The following is a 19,613-nucleotide window of genomic DNA, read 5'->3' on the forward strand; positions in this document are numbered from 1 at the left end:
ATGACGTGCTGGCATAACATAGGCTGGCAGCTGCTCATGGTCACAGAAGATAAACGAGAAGATTCAAAGTCACAGACGTTTGAGCCCACATTTAACAGATACATCCGCTCACACAGCCACGCCTCCTCCTTCATTTCTCCACCACAGCTTATTCTGGCTCACACTTTCACAGGTCTGGTTCGTGATTGCTCGGCTCCTTTGCTTCTGTGCTGTGGTTAGGTGGAGTAGAGCTGCTCAATTTATGTCGAGCAGAAGCCCAGAAGAGAAGGGGCTGAATACTAGTGACCTCACAGTGGCCTGCTGTCTTCCAGCCACACCCCCTCTTAGCACCTCTGTAACAGTGCTCTTAGGTAGCTGTTTGCATAAAACGTGGGAGCAGTTATAGATATTTCAGTTTTTTCCACACTTAGTGCACTTAGCTTGCAGATGTGTCTCAGATCTGCCTGTTTCTTTGTGTCTACATTTGTGTGAACCACATCGTGTCTTGCCTCCTGGGGGAAACCTCCTGGGAAGAGTTTCCCCTTCCACTTTCCCCACCTCCAAGTCCTTTGCTTGGAAGAGGTGGATCGTTAAAAGGAGCTTGAGATCGTCCAGTGGCATCCATCGCCAGGCGTCGTGACTGCAGCATGCGCTGTCCTCTGCCGTCCCTCCGTTCTTTCTCTTCCCTCCAGCCACACTTCCCCTCTGACATTTGCTGGCATAGGCAATGTTTCTTTTTGCTGTATCCCGTCCCTCTACTGGCTCCCGTTGCTCCTCATGTTCCTGATTTCTTCTCATCTTTCAGCACGTAGTATCATCGCTCTGAAGAAGCTCAGACTGAGCACATTCCCCCTCGTCATGAAGTCCTGCCACACTCGGCCCTCTCTTCTCCACGGGAAAGCACCACTAGAATTTGCACTTGCTCCTCCCTACTAATGAGCAGATTTCCTGAGGGCTCGGGCTTCTTATTCTTGTATACATATCACAGCCCAGGTGCTCACACAAGAAACTTTCCTGAGCTACAGGCTCTGGTAAGATGTCTTGGATGGGTCAGTGCCCATTTGGTACTTTGACTGCAGGATCCTCTGGGGTTGTTAATTCCTGTATCCCTCTTTTGTGACCATAGCTACTTGCCAGCCTCTGTTACACTGGCATGCTTTGCCAGAATAATTCTCGAGCATGTCAGCCTCTGCAGAGGATGTGTGTATTATGTATGGGTGTGTTCTGCAGCAGCAATAGGCGAGATCTGGAGAGAGGAGTTTTGAAAATGACACAAGTGTCATATTGTGTTGGAGGGGCACACAGAGACCACTGTGCATGTGTAGAGGTCAGAGAACAATTTGGGGAGTGAATTCTCACCTACCATGTGCATCTTCGGGATCAAACTGGTTGTTAGACTTGGTGGCAGGTACCTTTGCAGGCCCAAGTATCTAACTCATGGAAATTGTCTGTGAATTGGATCACCTGCTTCCTGAGATACACATGGGCCACCCCAGACCTTGTTGGGTGGCTCGGATTCCCTCCTCATGCCTGTTTGTGTGTCTGCTCCCTTCAGTGTGGTGCTGTCTAGCTTGTCACTGTTTCCCGTCACATGGGGCTAAATGTGGGACATTTGAAGTTAGCATTCAAAGTACTTAAACTGAGTGCCTTTGGAAGCTGGGCCCATTCTCTTTGTGCAAACTGTTCTGTTCCTTTGGGTCTGTGTACTCTAGCGCTTCTGCAGCTCAGCAGCAAACTTTTCAAGTGGGCGGGTAGCTTTCAGGCGTCCTTGTGTTTGAAGAGACATTTACATGTTTTATATTTACCTTGTATTATGAGTGTTAACTTTAGAAGGACTTTAGTGAGTGAGTGCAGAGGAGCCCTTGGTGAAAGTAAGACTCCCAAGGCCAGGACGCGTAGCTAACTGCGTTTGACGCCTGATTGTTCCCTTTAAGAATTCACCGTCTTCCCCTTTAGTTTAAGCTTGATTTTTTTTTCTTTTCCTTCCTTCCTTTTTTTTTTTGAGGAACTTTGTGAAAGGCAGATGACGTATTCTTGTGTAGTGCTCCATTTGTCCTCGGAATACTTCCAGATCTTAGGGTTGGGCTTTGAGAAAGCCACTGATAATTAGCATATACTGCTACCAAGTACGCTTTCCTTAGGTAAACAATCCTTTTATTTGCATTTTCAGCATTTTGTGGTCGTGAATAAAAAGTCCAAGTGTGTAGGTGTAAGACGTGTGTGAGACGGAGGTCAGAGTGCGTGTGCCCTGTCATCTGGACCCTCCCCGAGGCCAAGCACTTGGTCTCACTTTGGCTTGAATCTCCATGATTTTGTCCTGTTGCTTGAAAATGAATGTACCTTCCGCTCTCACGAGGGTGAGGAATTGTCAGTCACGGAGCAGACTCTTTGTATTTAGAAGAATATGCACAGTTTTGAGTCCTTTCCTTAATGTGGGCTGATTAGCAGTGCAGGAATGGAATTGAATTTTAGATTTCTGAGGAGGAGGTGATCTCAAACGGAAGTGTTCTGCAGCGGGGTCCCGGAGCCCTTGTTTGGCTGCTAGCCTGCATGCTGTTCATGGAGAGCTGTGGGCTGAGTTGCATTTCTCTGCCAGCTGCTTCAGCTCTCTTCCCTGAAGACAGTTCCAGACGTGTAGCTCTTTCATGTGTTATACAGCACCTTTAGTTATATGGCAGGATGAGGAAAAACAGTTAACTATGTTGTTCATTTTACTTCTGGGTGGAGGGCAAGAGGCAGATGAAATAGTATGTTTCCCTAACTCTGTGTTCTTTTGTTATTACTCTTGTTCTCTAGGCATTAAGTGTCACCGAAACCCTGATTAAACCCTTGGAAAAATTCCGAAAAGAACAACTCGGAGCGGTAAAGGTTTGTGTCTACTTTGAGCACACTTGTAAACAGAGCATGCTGGCGCCTTTGCTGTTGCTGCTGTCTGTATTCACATTTGGCAGAGTGAAGGGCATGCTGGGATAGACCATCTGTTGTTTATGTTTTCAATGCACTTTTCCCCTTCGGGGAGGTGGAACTGAAAATAAAACAAAATACCTGCATGGGTAGTAAAATACCTAGTAATCTTTGACCAAACTTTGCAGGGGGCTTAAATCTCTCAGGCAGAGCTCCCCGGTAGTGGCAGGTGTGTGTGTGTGTTTGCCCACAGCAGTCACAGGTGTTTGTCTGTGCCCACAGCAGTCGCGTGTGTGTGTCCGTGGCAGTCACAGGTGTGTGTGTTTGTGTGTGTGTCTCCGTGGCAGTCACACTCGTGTGTGTGTATGTGTGTGCCCGCGACAGTCGCAGGGGTGTGTGTGAGGATTCTGACTGTGCCTAGGCATTGATTAGGGGCTCTGTTCCCACATGATGCCGTGGAAACCAGGGAGAGTCATTGTTATTGGGATGTGATTTACTTGACTCTAGCAGAAATCGATTGAGCTTCTATTATGTGTAAGTATTTATTGTCATAGTGACCTACAGCCTCTCATTCAAGGGTTTGGGATGTAGCCAAGACTTCCTGGAATCATACATCAAGCCGCTTTACCACAGTGGGACCTGAATATGTTTAGCAACTTCTAAAGTTTGTGATCTCAGCCTTGAAGTTAACCCAGAGAAATAATTTCTACCACTCTCTTTCTTTTTCTTTTTTAATGTGAGGGAGGAGAAGTACCATTTTGTGTGTTGTTGACCGTTCTTGTTCTAGAAGCGAGTCATACATTTTAAGTAGGGAAGAGAACTTTCTCTCTCTCTCTCTCTCTTTTTTTTTTTTTTTGATGTGAGCCTAGCCTTTAATGGCTGAGTTATCCCTCCAACCCGGAAGGGAACTTTCGTGTTTGTCACTTTGCATAGAAAAAATGTCAGAATTCTTTGGTACAAATGGATTTTGTGCCCACTAGCACAGCTGGACCCGACCCGCTCCATCCAGTATTCCTCCTTTGAAGCAGTTTGTTGGATTAGTTGCTATTTCTCTTTGGTCCCCCCATACTTGACAGAGACACTGTAAGTTGAGGGTAGTGGTGTCTGTAAGGGTGCCCCGTCCCTTCTCCTGGCAGGTGAGCTGCAGCAGCAGGTGATTGGACGCCCCTTTCTGCTCAAGGACACATCCTTGCCTTATCTGTGGTGCGAAGGGCCTGGTGTCCTTTGGTTTGGTTTTTCTCCGATGTGTCTTCTCTTGGGAAGCTTGATCATGCTTCTGTTTCATAGGCAGGCACTTCGTGAGACAGCATTCATTTCATGCTTCAGTCAGAAGGTGGGGGGGGGGAAGAACTATATTGCCTTAGGGTGTGAGTGATTAGCTAATAAACAGCTTTATGTTTTCATTGTCCACTTAGTTCTCTAGGTTTTGAACATCTTTCTCCTGTTGACCATTAGCAGAATCTTTTCTCATTACCTTTCCTGGTGCCAGGTTTCCTTCATGTTCGATGTTGTTTGTTCAGAAAAGTAATTTGCAAAATAAATGGCCCCTTAAAGGGAAGATTACTGCATGTAGTGTGTGACTCAGGCTCGTAGTGACCAAATGCTGTCCAGAAGGCCCTCGTCTCTGCAATTTCCCCGTGTTTCCTGCAGCAGGTTTTGGAGGATTTAGCTACATTTTTGGTGCATAGTATGTGGAGTTGCTGTCTTGTCTGTTGATGTCCCTGGAGAAACATAGTAAGTAGAAATTGCTGCCTGTTGCAGTAGGAGCGGCGGGGCTGCGTCCTGGCACACGGCCGCCCGCGTGGCTAGCTTATGCCCAGAAATAATTACACGGAAACTGTATTCTTTCAAACACTGCCTGGCCCGGCTAGTTTCAGTTTCTTATTGGCTAGCTCTTACATATTGTTCTAACCCATTTCTAATATTCTGTGTAGCCCACGAGCTGGCTTACCAGGGAGGATCTTAATCTGTGTCTGTCTGGAGCGGGAGAATCATGGCGACTCCCTTACTCAGCTTCTTTTTCTCAGAATTCTCTTCTGTCTACTCCGCCTACCTAATTTTCTGTCCTATGAGGGCCGAGGCAGTTTCTTTATTATTAACTAATGAAAGCAACAGATAAGATACAAGACCCACCTCCATCAGCTGCCTCTCTACCGTGGTAATAGAGAGGTGGCTCCTCTTGCATTACCTTGTTAAGTCTTTCAAAGACTGCTAACCTTCTCTAACCTCTAGAGTCCTCCACCTTGCCTTACTGTAGAAGGTGTCTAGGAAAGAGCTTATCTGGTTAATAATAATTCTGTAATTACCAAAGAAGAACTTGGAGTTTAGATACTTGCACATGTGCGTGCGTGTGTGCCAGTGTGCTCGTGTGTGTCCCTGAGCGTGTGCACGTGTGTCCCTCTGTCTGTGTGTCTGCTATTGGACACCCGGCCCTGTTTTGACAAAGCACAAACTTGTGTTCCTTTGATTAGTGTGCTCACACGGGACTTTAAAAAGACTTTCGCCTCTTAGTTGGAAGTCTTTTTGGCCATCACCACCCAACAGTTTTCACGTGGAGATAAAATCAGCACATTTACAAGCTGACCACTTCAGAGTTTTCAGATACCAGCGTCAGCTTTGGCCTTTCTCTCCTGGCTCTTTTTCCCATGTGTTGATTTCACCCCGTTGGCTTTTCTGTGGCGCTCTTGATTCCCTCTGTGCCTGCATCCTCTAGTTTCCAGAAGCCTAATTATAAGTCTGACTGTGGTGGAAGTGTAATCTAAGTTGCTCCGTGGTTTTTGTAAATTGGGCTTTTAAAACCCTCCAAGGTACTCCTGATGATCTTGTTCTGTTTTGATGTGCCTGCCTTGAGTCATGTCTGCTGGGTTTGGGCTTGTTTCTGTTTTGAAGATTCTTCTGTGTTTCCTTCTGTGCCTGCTGGAATCAGGACCTTGTGGGCTGGTGCTTTGGGCTGTGCCGCAGTACTGTTGGGAGTTTACGTCAAAGCTTACTTCATTTCTTAGCTCATTCTCATCCTCTTTCCTTTTTTCTGCATGATGTTGGCACTTATTTTGCAGTGTCTCCCAGCCCCGTTAAAGCTTTGCTCATTTGGGGCAAAAGCACATTGAGTAAAATGTGCAGGTCCCAGCGGGAGAATCTGAATCGCTTTCTCAGGCCCCTTACCAGCCAGGTGATAGTGCGAGCCTGGGTCTAGAACATAGCAGCCATGTGTAAGTGTTACACAGATGCCACTAAACTGTCGTGACAGATTTTCAGATGACCTCAGAACAGAGTTTGATATTACCCAGTAGACCCAAACATTTCAACACAGTACTTGAAACAAATGTCTTTTTAAAATACATCATGACTTCTCCCTTCAGCCCAGGACCTAGCTTGGAGTCACATTTTAAAACCATTTCTTTCCTAGAGTATGTCTAATGAGTAGTCTTAATAACAGCCGACTGGCCCGGACTTTGTAAACAATGGCAGGACATGAGCAGAACCGAGCCTTCCCGAGCAGCTTATGTCAAGAAGTTTGGTAAAGCGAAGTGTTGCTTTGATTTAATCCTGGTACTTTCCCTTTAGTTATGGAGCACATACCTGTGCCTCTCACATGTGGGACATGTCACATGTCACACGCCAGTCTGTGGCAGAGTAAGAAGTGGGGGGTCGGTGGGGATGAGCTGTGGAAAGTGGGCTGTGCTGAGCCGAGGTCTGGGAGCTACCCCCACTGGCTCTGAACAGGGTCAGCCCTATCGGGAGACCGCTTTGTGCCATCAGAATTCTTCCAGTGCCCGAGTGAACTGCGTCCTATCCCTCAGTTTCCCGGTCTGTCTCCGAGGGTGGTTTAGAGAATTAGAGGATGCTGAAGTACCACAGATGTCAGTTTGGGGCCTGATGTGTGTTTGCCGTCATGTTGTCACCCTGCTTGGGGCTTGCTCTCCCTTGACTGTGATTGCCCAGCTGTGGCACGAGTTAGGTGATCTACAGCAAGTGTTTACGTGTTGTGTGTGGCTCTGGCCAGTGTTGGTGCCCTGCAATACCATCTGACTTGTTCACTTGTCCTCAGATGCTGCCTTGTTCATGCTGGATGAGGAGCCAAGCATTGGACTGTGTGGGAGGAAAAGCTGAATTCTCTTCTCTTTAGAAAGGCTAAAGCAGAGGCAGTTGAAGGAGGATTGTAATTGGGCTGGGTAGCTCATTGGGATGCCATGTTGAACACAGGGCAGGAGTTAAGGGCAGTGCCCCCCTCAGTGGGGAGGGAGTGCTTCCTGGAAATGGGTGTGACTAGGAAGCAGGTACACACACACACATGCACACCCCTCAGAGTGGGGAGGGGAGTGCTTCCTCGAAATGGGTGTGACCCGGTAGTAGGTTCACATGCACACACACACAAACACACACACACACACTTCAGTGTGGGGAGGGGAGTGCTTCCTGGAAATGATTGTTACCAGGAACTAGGTTCACATATACACACACACACATGCACACACAAACACACAAACACACCTCAGAGTGGGGGAGGGGAGTGCTTCCTGGAAATGGGTCTGACTGGGCAGTAGGTTCACACACACACACACACACACACTCACACACACACACACCTCAGTGTGGGGAGGGAAGTGCTTCCTGGAAATGGGCGTGACTTAGAAGTAGGTTCACATGCATGCACGCGCGCACACACACCCCTCAGAGTGGGGAGAGGAATGCCTCCTGGAAATGGGTGTGACTGGGCAGTAGGTTCACACACACACACACACACACTTCAGTGTGGGGAGGGGCGTGCTTCCTGGAAATGGGTCTGACCAGGCAGTAGCATCCTGGTGGAGCACAGAACTTGGGGACAGAGCCAGCAGGACTTCCTAGTGAGGGTCGGGCCCTGTGAAGGATGTTGAGAGCCTTAGTAACTGCTGCTGTCTTCGGGGCCTTGGTTCCTGTGCAGAGTGTTAGTTCTCTTCCTCATTCAGATAAAAAGAGAAGAGGCGTTAAATTCTCCAGACTACTCAGATGTTGAACATTATTTCATGCTTATGGCTGCAAAGGAAAACCTTTTTGTTTTCCAAGAAAAGTTGTAAAATGCAGATAACTACACAAAGATGGCCATGGTAAAGTAAGTGTAATGATAGAAAAAATCTTCCCTTTTCCACAGCAAAACCATGCTACAGTTTACAAATACGTTCATATTTTTGTGATTTTTTTTTCCTTTTTCATGGAAATGTAAAGTGATAAAATGAAGTGAGAATTTTTATTTCTTTCCAACACTGGCTGCTGTTTCCCTTGTGTTGTGTACCCCTTCATCTGGAGGATTGTACAGTGTGTACCCCTTCAGCTGGAGGATTGTACAGTGTGTACCCCTTCATCTGGAGGATTGTACAGTGTGTACCCCTTCAGGTGGAGGATTGTACAGTGTGTACCCCTTCAGGTGGAGGATTGTACAGTGTGTACCCCTTCAGGTGGAGGATTGTACAGTGTGTACCCCTTCAGCTGGAGGATTGTACAGAGTTTTGAAATCTAGAGAATCTCCTTGGGCTTCTGCTACTTGTTTTGCTTAGATGATCTTTGTTTTACTTTGAGATCTGATGGCAATCTCTTTATTATAGCTTCATTTATAACTCGTGACTCAGCGCATCTGGAATAGATTTTGACATGGGTGGGGTTCTGTTTCTCAGATAAACAGTTGCACTAATCCCACTAGTTAAATAGTGCATTTTTACAATGGTATGCTTTCTGCAGGGCACCTTTGTACATATTTTACTTTTTTATTTTTTCTGAGACAGGGTTTCTCTGTGTAGCCCTGCCTGTCTTGCAACTCGTTCTGTAGACCAGGCTGGCCTCGAACTCACAGAGATCCACCTGCCTCTGCCTCCTGAGTGCTGGGAATAAGGTGTACACTACCATTGCCTGGCTATAATTTACTTTTTAATAACATTTAAGAGTTCTGCTAATTTGAGTTGTGTGTCTTAGGTTCATGAATTTCCTCTTCTATTTCTACATTTATATTGTAGAAATATAATTTTCTTATTTTTTCCCTCACTACTATTTTAAGTCATATCTTTACTTTTTTTTACATGTTCAATTTTATGACAGGTTATCTTGTGAGCCATATTTAATCTGTAAACTGTTTACTTGGCTTAGTGAGTTTTATAAAAACATGTTGAGATTTTCTTTTTTCAGCTGTTTAACAGAAGAGCTGACATATGTGGCTGGCTTGTGTCTCACAGGGAGACAAGCTCAGGTCTGTTGCGATAGTTTTGTGGAGGGCCAGTGCCCAGCCTTGAGGACTGTCTGGCCTGCTAAAGCCCAGCCAGTCATACCTACCAACTGACCCAGTACTACCGACTGACCCAGACTCTCCTGAGTTCAGAAGGTCTGCTTGCTAAGAGGCAGTTGCTTCTTGCAGTTCATTTGAACTACAGGACTGTGCTGCGCGTTTGTATATTTGTGTCCTATCTGCAGCTCCTGGCTGCAGTCCTTAAGGCTCGGATAATTTTAGCTCTAGAAATGAAGTGAGCACAAAGGAACAAGTGTGCTACAGCCGCATGCAGAATGAACGCAGGGAGAAGTCACTGGTTCTCTCTTGGAGAGTCCTGAGTAGCGGCAGCGCCTGGGCAGGGCAAGGCACGCTGCCAGCCTGAGTGGTTCAGAGGTTCCCAGATAAGACAGTTAAGAAAGCTTTGTTCTGCCATATTCTTTCATCCCAGCTTTACCTCCACGTTAGTTCACATACCCACTGTTGCTGAGTGTGTGTGCTGGGGGTTTTGGCTGCTGAATCCAGTTCTGTGATTTGGATGGAATCATATAAGCAAGTAAAACTTTTCTGAGTCTTCGTCTTCAGGCAGCTTCATTTGTTCAAACAAGATATTACCACCTTCCCCCTTTTTTTTGTCTAAAAATTAAAAAAGGCTATAACTAACATAAAATTATATACAGTAAGTACAATAGTTATATACCATATATACAGGCAATGAATACATCAACAGTGTCTAGTCTATTAATAATCCATAAATTCAGAGAAAATACTCCATATTTATCCTATTTTGGTGATTCCAAAAGTTGTAACTAATTCACTTGCTATTCTAACTTGCATATCTTATATGTCTCTCAACCTTACACACTTTACACCTCTTAAGTGAGTTTTTTTTTCTGAATCTGGTAACAAGGAAAACTATAACTGTGAAGTTCTTAACTCCCTCGGAGACCCAAGATGGGAATAATATTACCCAACTAAGCAGGAAGTTCAAGCAAGTGACTTCCAAAAAAATGTGAACTGACAAACAGCTGGTTGCCTGGACAGTCACTCAGGTTTCCCCTGGAACCCATATTTGGCCTATAGGCCTAGCATATCTGACAGACTTTTCTGTGAAACAGGATATTCTAAAGGGCTGTCCTATCTTGTCTTGGCAGAGTTTGGCAGTCCTTTCTTTTGTATCCTGCTTATCCAGTTTGTACAGTAGACTGTCAGCAGTTGAGGCAAGAGCACTTTTTACCAGGGGCTAACCTTTGCCACAGAGAAAGTAAACTCCACGTGGAGTTTCTTTGATGCCCATCATCTTCTCTGCGGTAGATTGTTGCTGCCAGTAGCAAACCTGTCTCACTGCCATTAAAAAGAAAAGAACCTGTGTTATTAAAACATCTTAAATACCATATTCTGTAGATCTCTTACGTGTTTAGAGATGACCTGTCTAATATATCTGTTTGACCTTGAGAACATACCTAATACAACTTCAAGTTCAGTTGTAATAGGTGACTAATTGCTAACCTGCGTTTTCTTATTATCTTAATTAGTTGGGGTAATAATAACTTTCAGGGGCTAGAAATGTCTATCTAGCTAAATGATTTGCACAGGTGCTATACCTTGAACAAAATTAGAAATGTACATAAAGAGTATCTTCTAACAAAAATAGTCTCAACTTTGTATCAGTATACAAAAGAGGTTACTCCTTATGATGGAGTTGTGCACAGTGGACGCGCTGTGGTAAAGGCAGAGGCAGGCCTGCCCTTGCTGTCTAAGTGGAGAGACGGGTCCTGAGAGAGTGGTATGACTGTCCTGCAGGTCCGCAACACGCTGTGGACAGGACCCACCCACGCCCTGATACACTCTCCATCCTGTCAGCTTTCTCAGTGGGGGATGACGAGAAGGCAGTGATGTGGCTTGGGCTGTATTTCCTGCTGTTAAAATAGTTGAGAAGCATAGGGGAAACAAAAGATGCTAACCAGCTGTGACTGGACTCAGCACCTTGTACTTACAGAAATGCTGTACACTGAGAAAAACTACTTAGGGCATAAAGACTGTTTCTGCTTCATCATAGGAGCGACAAGTTCAAGATGCTAAAGGAAAGCCACCTGTTTCTTGCTTTGTCCTTTACAACCCATGGACCATGGGTTCTCCACAGATGAGTCACAGCAAAACATTTCCAGATCATTCTGAAGAATAGCTAGGCTCTCCTTGTCGCACATTTGGGAAGGTTATTATTTTACTTTATACGCATGGGTGTTCTGTGTACATGTACGTCTGTGCTCCGTGTGTGTGCAGTGCTCACAGACTACAAAAGGGCACCAGATCCCCTGGGACTGGAGTTGCAGACCACTGTGAGCCTCTGTTTGGATTCTGGTTCCTTTCCTAGCAGTGAAATTTTTGTTTTAAGGCTTTTCATGTTGGTAATTAGAATTGGGAAGAAACACCAATTCCCGAATCTCTTCTTCATCAGTGTGGGGATGAATCTGCGATCTTCAGTGTTGCCACAGAGGCTGTGCTGTCCTAGGCTTCCAGAACTCGTAGTTCCATGCAGTGGGAACATGCATGACGGGATGCAGAAAACACCTTCCTTCCTTCCTTCCTTCCTCCCCTCCCCTCCCCTCCCCTCCCTCCTTCCTTTCTTCCTTCTGAGAGAAAAGTCTAGGGTAGTTCACTATCTTTGATTTAGAAAAAAGCAGAAAATAAGGACGGAGATGTGCCTGGGGTGTGGTGGGAGACGAGGGACTCTAATGTGGATGGACAGATAGACTTTTCCCATCACAAAGTCATTTAAAATCGGCTTAAAGTGTTTGGTAGAGGTGGATTGAGCTGAGCAGGAGCTGCTCTGCCATCTTCACCCACAGAAAATGGGTTGCTTCTATTTCCAAATGCCTGCATAGCAAAAGCCAAGTAAATTCTAACTCTAGGCAGTCCCTGAGAAGTGTGTGCAGCCAAGCAGATTGCTCTGAGTATGTCAGTATTGTGTTGAGGTCTGTTGACCACTGATGCCGTGCTAAGAGGCTTGGGAAACTCGGTAGCAGTTCTGGGCCGAGCATTGTTATATCCCAACTGGATTGTTGGCGACTCTCCTCCCCGAGATGTTCTAGATGATCATGAGTAAAAATGTGTATAGAAAACTTACTCCGTCTAACGTGAGAAAGCTTGTTCTTGAAGCTCCACCTTTTGTGTGTTTTCCTTATTTGTGAGACAAGAGGGAGATGACATGATTTAACTCAAGTGGGTATGCAGAGTCGAAAGTCGTGACAGGTTGGGAAGAAATCGTGAGAAGTCTCTTCGTGGTCCCAGTGCCGACTCTGATTGACAGCAGGGGCTTGGGACAGGAGGCCTTGCCTCCCGGTGTCTTCACATCTCCTTGCTTTACTTTTAGCCGTTTTTCATATTTTTGGCCTCCAGCAGATTTAACTGTGCATGTGATTTATGTGGTATGTATAATCACCGTTGCCTGGTTTTTATTTGTAGGAAGAGAAGAAGAAGTTTGACAAAGAGACGGAAAAGAATTACAGTCTGATTGATAAACACTTGACTCTATCTGCCAGGAAGAAAGACTCACATTTACAAGAGGTATTCTTTTCACGTTTCTTTTAACATGTGCAGTACACCTGAGATTGACAGACACAGGGAGTGCAGATACCGCAGCGAATTAAGAATAGAGTTCTGTGAAATGAGGCAGCAGTGAATATACCTTATAGTATTGGTTAAGCATCGGTTCATAGTAGTAAATTTTAGACTCTTGAGTTTTTCACAGGAGCAACGTTAGTCAGGATGATAAAGAATTTATACAGGCAGGCATTGTGGTGCATGCCTTTCATCCCAGCACCCAGGAAGGAAAGGAAGGTAGATCTCTGTGAGTTTGAAGCCAGCCTTGTCTACAGAGTGAGTTCCAGGACTACACAGAGAAACCCTGTTTCTAAAAACTAAAAAAAAATGACCTCCGCAAACAAGCCCCCCACATACTTTTTTGCAGGGATAGCCCTGCTCTTGGGTTTCAGTCTCCTTGATGAGCGGAACTGAATGAGCTCACACACTGTTTTCTCTATGTGCTAGCAGCATTAATCTAAGTGGACACTGAGCTTGGGAGGTTCTTGTTGGCCGAGCGGATCTGTTCTACTTAAGTTATTAGACACGTTGTTTTGAATGCAGTATGTAAGCAGAAAGGAATTTGTATCTTACCTCTCATTTTCCCCATTTCTTTCTAAATTTCTCGACTGTTTTTCCTCCCTCTCCATAGGCTTGACTAGAAACTTCAGTTATTTACAATATGGAATATAGACTTTTACAAGATTTCCTTTAATTTTTAAAATAATACACATACAGTATTTTATGTATGTGTGTGTGTGTGTGGGGGGGGGGTGATGTGTACACATGCGTGCAGGTGTCCACAGAGGCAGAAGAGAGCGACAGGTCCTCTGGGCTGGAGTGACAGGTGGTTGTGAACTGCCTTAAGGAAGTGCTCGGAACCGAACTTACGCAGGAACAGTATGCACTTCCTTTTCAGATAAAATCGTTCTTTATCCTGGAGAACACATGAACACATGTGCACACCCGCACACACAGACCCACTCCCACCTCACCATACACCCCTGACATCTCACACACACACACACACACACACACACACACACACACACACACACACACACACACACTCATCTACACTCTATCTTCACCCAGCTACCGAGGACCTCAATACCTTCCTGTAAACACCTAGCGTCTCTTCAGCCCCACATCATGGATTTTATTAGCAATGATGTGCTATGCAGTTGAGGACTGTGGCTTACCAACAGAAGTATCAAACTGCCTTCCCTCCGTTTGTTTGTGTTTGAGCTCACGTGAGCCTGGGCATCATGTTCTACTATGTATGTACCTGCTGACATGTCATCTAAATGATACAGTGTAAAACCCCGCTTGTGTGCTTTACTTAGAGACTGTGTGTGTGCATGCATTGTCGGTTTGACTCTACAGGTGACATTTTCTTTTGTGTTTCTTATACCTTTGACATTTGGTTGACATTTAATACTTTATAAAGAGAAAATAGCTTTTATGTTACTTAATCCTCACTACAATGCTTGAGGCACAGGACTTTGCTCTCTCCTTGTTATAGTCGACATAGAGGCCCTGCAGCGGCTCCCCCACCCCCATGCCCTGAGTCTGTTCTGCAAGGACAGCAGCTGTTCTTTTTTACCCCTCTTCATTTTTCCACTTTCAATCATTTTAGAGACGATTTATATGCCTCCAGCCAGTTTCCACCTCCACGTCACTCTGATTAGCCACCTGTCCCTAATGTCCTTGTGTACGGTGTAGGAGGGCATCCTCGGCTCCCACACCCCACCCTCGTCCATCAGCATGCCACCCCTTCTCATGCCCCCTTTCCAGAAGCCTGGGACCCAGGCCCCATGTGCTCTGCACTGCCCACTCAGGACCAGCAGTTTCTTGCTGGGGCTCTTTGCATTTCTTCTTCCTGCTGCTTAGAATGGTGTTTTTATTTTATTAATATGGTGTATTGGTAATTGGAGTTAGGTCTAATACACACCAGGCACACACTTTACTACTGAGCACACCCTAACTCCTGTCCACTGTGTTCCAACCCAGACCCACTTGTCTGCCTCCTTCAGATACTGTCCCTGAACCATTTACTCAGGGCTTGTGGTAGAAAACCTTCCTTCCGGCTGTCTGTTAAGATGCCCTTCCGCTGACCGACTGTTATCTTTTTACTCCTCCTATGTATTGTTGCATGGCTTCTTTCAATGGTTGTGAGCCCTCTGAAGGCTGCAATCTTGCTTAAATTCAGTCCCTGTCTGCTGAGATTAGTACCTGTCAGCCTGAGTAGTTTGACAGTGTCCCTAATCCCAAAGACCATTAAACTGTGAGTCTTGAATTTGAAGAGGCCCCAAAGATGAGTGCATTCAATTCCATTTCAATTGAGCATTTTTTCTCTCTTGTTCTGTGCACTCTTTATAAACAATAGGTTCCCAACCTTCTTGCAAGCACGTACACATCAAAAGGAGGAGGCATCTAAAGAGGAAAAAGTTTGATCTTGGATGCTCCTTGCTTTTCTCAGCTGCTCATGTGTGGCTGATCTTGAGTGAATTGTCTTTAGCTCAAGATTAATTAATTAAGGTTGCTAGGTATGACCCTGAGCAGAGGGACAGAAAAGATGTGGGTGTCATTCTCAGTTCTTGTTTAAAGAACAGAGTCTTGTAGTGTGTTCACACCGTGCTGACTACTATTGTTGTAATGTGTTCACACTGTGCTGACCACTGTTGTTGTAGTGTGTTCACACTGTGCTGACCACTGTTGTTGTAGTGTGTTCACACCGTGCTGACTACTTTTGTAAAAGCGTTCATTCTGTACCCCTAAGTATAACTGGAGTATTGTGGTATTGTAAGCTGTGAGCCAACTGTGACCCGGAGACTGTGGTGGCCCGGTGGTTTCTGCATTTCCAGTGGGCTAAAGTAGGTGGCGGAAGGCAGCCAACACCGTGAGGGGAGTAGCGCAGGCAGAGCAACTGGAGGTCGAGCCTATCTGCATGTAGTAATCCCCAGTGATGGTAACGTGCAGCAATCGCCCCTTTGCGCTCTGAGGTTTCTTAACTGCTCAACACGATTTCAGGGTTTCAGCTGTGGCTTATGCTGTTGGCTGTGGATAACCAAACTGATCACTGGAAACATACAGTCAAGAGTTTTTAGGTAGAAACTCTCATTTTGGTAACTTTACGTTTACACTTTATGTAAAGTATTTTAACTAACTACTAGACAAACATTAAGTGTGCTTTTAGACCCTTCTGAAGTCTGTTGTAGACTTCTGTTGATCTTGGCCTCTTGAGCTGTACAAGGTCGTTGACTCCTTGCTTCACTTGGCTGTGCAGCCATCCCCACCCTTCTCCAGAGTGTGAAGAAACCCTTTCGTGAAGCTGTAGGTCTCCCAAGGCTTCCTGCAGAACCACCATTCTTTCTGTCACTCTGCCTGGCTAGTTCAGGTGTTTCATATGTTTGGAGTTCCTGCTTTTGTGTCTTCATTGCATTACGAGGCCTAACAGTTCACCCATGCTGGCAATATTGCCATGATTTGTCTCTCTCCTTCCTTCCATTCCTTCCTCCCAGCGTGGAGTTAAGTGGAGTTTCGCAGCCTGCTGGTGGCAGGCCGACCTCATCCTTAGAGGGCTTGCTCATGCGAGTGTTGGTGGGACCTTTGACCCACTTCCATGAGGAAGTGGAATCCGTAATCTTCAGTCTTTGGGGGTCATGACACTTTAGAGTCCAGGGAGGATCATTTTTACTTCCGTGTATGCTCCTGTGGCAGGAGAGTATCCGTGAGTGAGTCATGAGCGACCAGTCACATGTTCTAAAACAAGTTTATGAACGCAGTGCCCGGGGGTTGGAGTTCATTGACCTGTGCTCTTGGGTTTGATGGCTCCCTGTCCTGGCTCAGCTAACAGCGGCTGTTTTAATACAGGCAGATCTCCAAGTGGAGCAGACCCGGCAGCACTTCTACGAACTCTCTCTGGAATATGTGTGCAAGCTACAGGAGATTCAAGAGAGAAAGAAGTTTGAGTTTGTGGAACCTGTGAGTAGCAGAGCAAGCTTTGCTCTGGGTCCCTGTGAACAGTGAGAGACGGAGCGAGGCTTGGAGCGGGTGCACACAGCTAGTCACAGTGTGTGCATATGATGGAGTGGGTGCACACAGCTAGTCACAGTGTGTGCATATGATGGAGTGGGTGCACACAGCTAGTCACAGTGTGTGCATATGATGGAACGGGTGCACACAGCTAGTCACAGTGTGTGCATATGATGGAGCGGGTGCACACAGCTAGTCACAGTGTGTGCATATGATGGAGCGGGTGCACACAGCTAGTCACAGTGTGTGCATATGATGGAGCGGGTGCACACAGCTAGTCACAGTGTGTGCATATGATGGAGCGGGTGCACACAGCTAGTCACAGTGTGTGCATATGATGGAGCGGGTGCACACAGCTAGTCACAGTGTGTGCATATGATGGAGCGGGTGCACACAGCTAGTCACAGTGTGTGCATATGATGGAGCGGGTGCACACAGCTAGTCACAGTGTGTGCATATGATGGAGCGGGTGCACACAGCTAGTCACAGTGTGTGCATATGATGGAGCGGGTGCACACAGCTAGTCACAGTGTGTGCATGGGAACAGTAAGAGATAGAGCGAGGTTTGGAGCAGGTGCACACAGCTAGTCACAGTGTGTGCATGTGAACTGTGAGAGACAGTGAGGCTTGGAGCGGGTGCACACAGCTAGTCACAGTGGGTCCGTGTGAACAGTAAGAGATAGAGCGAGGTTTGGAGCAGGTGCACACAGCTAGTCACAGTGTGTGCATGTGAACTGTGAGAGACAGAGCGAGGCTTGGAGCGGGTGCACACAGCTAGTCACAGTGGGTCCGTGTGAACAGTAAGAGATAGAGCGAGGTTTGGAGCAGGTGCACACAGCTAGTCACAGTGTGTGCATATGATGGAGCGGGTGCACACAGCTAGTCACAGTGTGTGCATGGGAACAGTAAGAGACTGAGCGAGGTTTGGAGCGGGTACACAGAGGTAGTTGCAGTCTAGGCGAGCATCTAGAGGAGGGGGAGGCCTTGTCCGCACAGCCCCTGTGAGGGGCACTTGCCGTGCGTGGTCTCCCGCACTGCAGCTGACAACAGATTCTGTCGTCATCCGCTGCTGCAGCGAGTGTAACCAACAGAGCTAATGCTCATGCGATACCAGTTTTCAGTGTCTTTAAAATGAGCTGGCTTGTTTAAACATGCTTTTGTTTCAAATATTTATCAGGATTTCAAAGTCTTTCTGTAGCTTTTGAAGCAGTTTTGTGAACGGCTAACACTAGTTTTTAAATCTATTTTTAGCTTTATTTTCCGTATGGGTGCTTGTGTGGGTTTGTGCCTGTGAGGACAGGTGAGAGTGGAGGACGGAGGTGTCGGTCTCCCCGGAGCTGGGCTAGTAGGTGGGTTGTCATTCAACATGGGTGCTGGGAATTTAGCTTGATTCCTCTAGAAGAGCAGAATGTATTCACAGAGCCATGTTTCCAGCCCCTAGAAACACCGGTTTTGCTATTATATAGGTGCCTTCTAATAAGTTCAGTTACTTGCATATTAGTATGCATATAGAGGGTGTGGCTGTAAACCTCTTGATCAAGTATAGATGCCATTCCATACAATAGGTTTTAGCAAAAGATTGTCTGATAATTTTAATATAGACTGCATTCTTCCTTACTTTATTGAACTATACTTCAAATACTATAGTGGGTCTATTATGTTCATGGTGAGAAACAAAAGAATAATTAAAAATACTTAAAAAAAATAGGCAGCGGAATGATAGAATCAATGTGAATCAGTCAGAGAAAATTAAACCTTAAAGTGGTCCTTTCATGGTGAAATGGCTGTGGTGCACATCACTGTTGGTTATGACGTCAACTCTGGGTTGACATCATTGTTCTAAGTGCTGCCCTGTTCACCCTCGCTCCACACAGTGGCTCTAGCAGGCAGGCATGGAAGGGAGAACTTAGTGATTTTCCAGTGTCACCAAACAGTGACTGGCGGGTGTTGGTGCAGACTGACCGTTTGCATCAGCTCCTTCTTAGTGTGTATATCTTTCAGCACTCTGAAAAAAATCAGTTCAGGATTTTAAAATTCTGGGGCCTTCTGAGAAGGGGTAGGTTGGGGGCACTCCCTGAACACCTCTGCGACGGTACCTGGAAGCTGGAAGACGTTTGTGCTTGAACTGATTCGACCTCCCTGTGTGCTGGCTTTGCTACAGGGCTCAGGTTTCAGTTATCAGTGACCATCAGGACTCTCTTGACTAAGGAGGTGCAAGTGGATGACTTAGAATTGGTTGTTTTTGGAGAACATTGCATAAAGATTGTTTACTGATGCTGGTGTTTGTGAGCACCAACGTTCTGCATTTTCAGGACAGAGCCACGGATAGGTAATACGCACTTGTAATTAATGAAGTTCTCCTGACTTCTCGGAAACTCCTTCATATGAGTGAAAGGACAGACAGGGAGATGGTTGGGAGTTGCGTATGCTTCTTATTTTCTCTTTTGTTTTTGTTTTGGTGTGCACTAATGCTTCTTTCTCCTTTGTCTTAGATGCTGTCCTTTTTCCAGGGAATGTTCACTTTCTATCATCAGGGTCATGAACTTTCCAAAGACTTCAATCACTACAAAATGGAACTACAGATCAACATTCAGAATGTAAGGAAACGAAAGCCTTTGGCATTTAAAAGATGTTTGGGTTGTGCCTCTGTCTGTCTGCTGTCTGCGAAGCTTTAGGACCAGGCTGGTACTGAGAAAGTAGGGATTTGTTGCCACCCGGTGGTCAGATCTTGGTATAACAATCTTCTCTTTAGCTAATGGAGGCTAAAGAAATTCTCCCCTTTGGAGGCTCTTCCTGGGCTTTCTGGGGACAGGTCTCAAGGTAAACTTTGTTATGCTAACGCTGAATCATCTGTGTAAGAAACTGCTGTCCCAGCATT

The 19,613-nt window shown here is 45.9% G+C and overlaps 1 protein-coding gene across 1 annotated transcript in view; it reads left to right on the forward strand.

Annotated features, from left to right (window-relative positions):
- The window catches only part of Arhgap10 (Rho GTPase activating protein 10), a 157,771-nt gene continuing 138,158 nt past the window's right edge, over nt 1-19,613 (forward strand). Inside the window, exons 1-5 of the mRNA XM_050123185.1 lie at nt 1-177; nt 2,776-2,847; nt 12,581-12,682; nt 16,574-16,684; nt 19,228-19,332. Coding sequence (XP_049979142.1) covers nt 1-177; nt 2,776-2,847; nt 12,581-12,682; nt 16,574-16,684; nt 19,228-19,332 — 567 coding nt within the window. The remainder of the gene's footprint in view (nt 178-2,775; nt 2,848-12,580; nt 12,683-16,573; nt 16,685-19,227; nt 19,333-19,613) is intronic.

This window comes from Alexandromys fortis, unplaced genomic scaffold (assembly GCF_014885135.2).
Source record: "Alexandromys fortis isolate MF-2015 unplaced genomic scaffold, M_Fortis_MF-2015_v1.1 scaffold_185, whole genome shotgun sequence".
In the NCBI taxonomy this organism is placed as follows: Eukaryota; Metazoa; Chordata; class Mammalia; order Rodentia; family Cricetidae; genus Alexandromys; species Alexandromys fortis.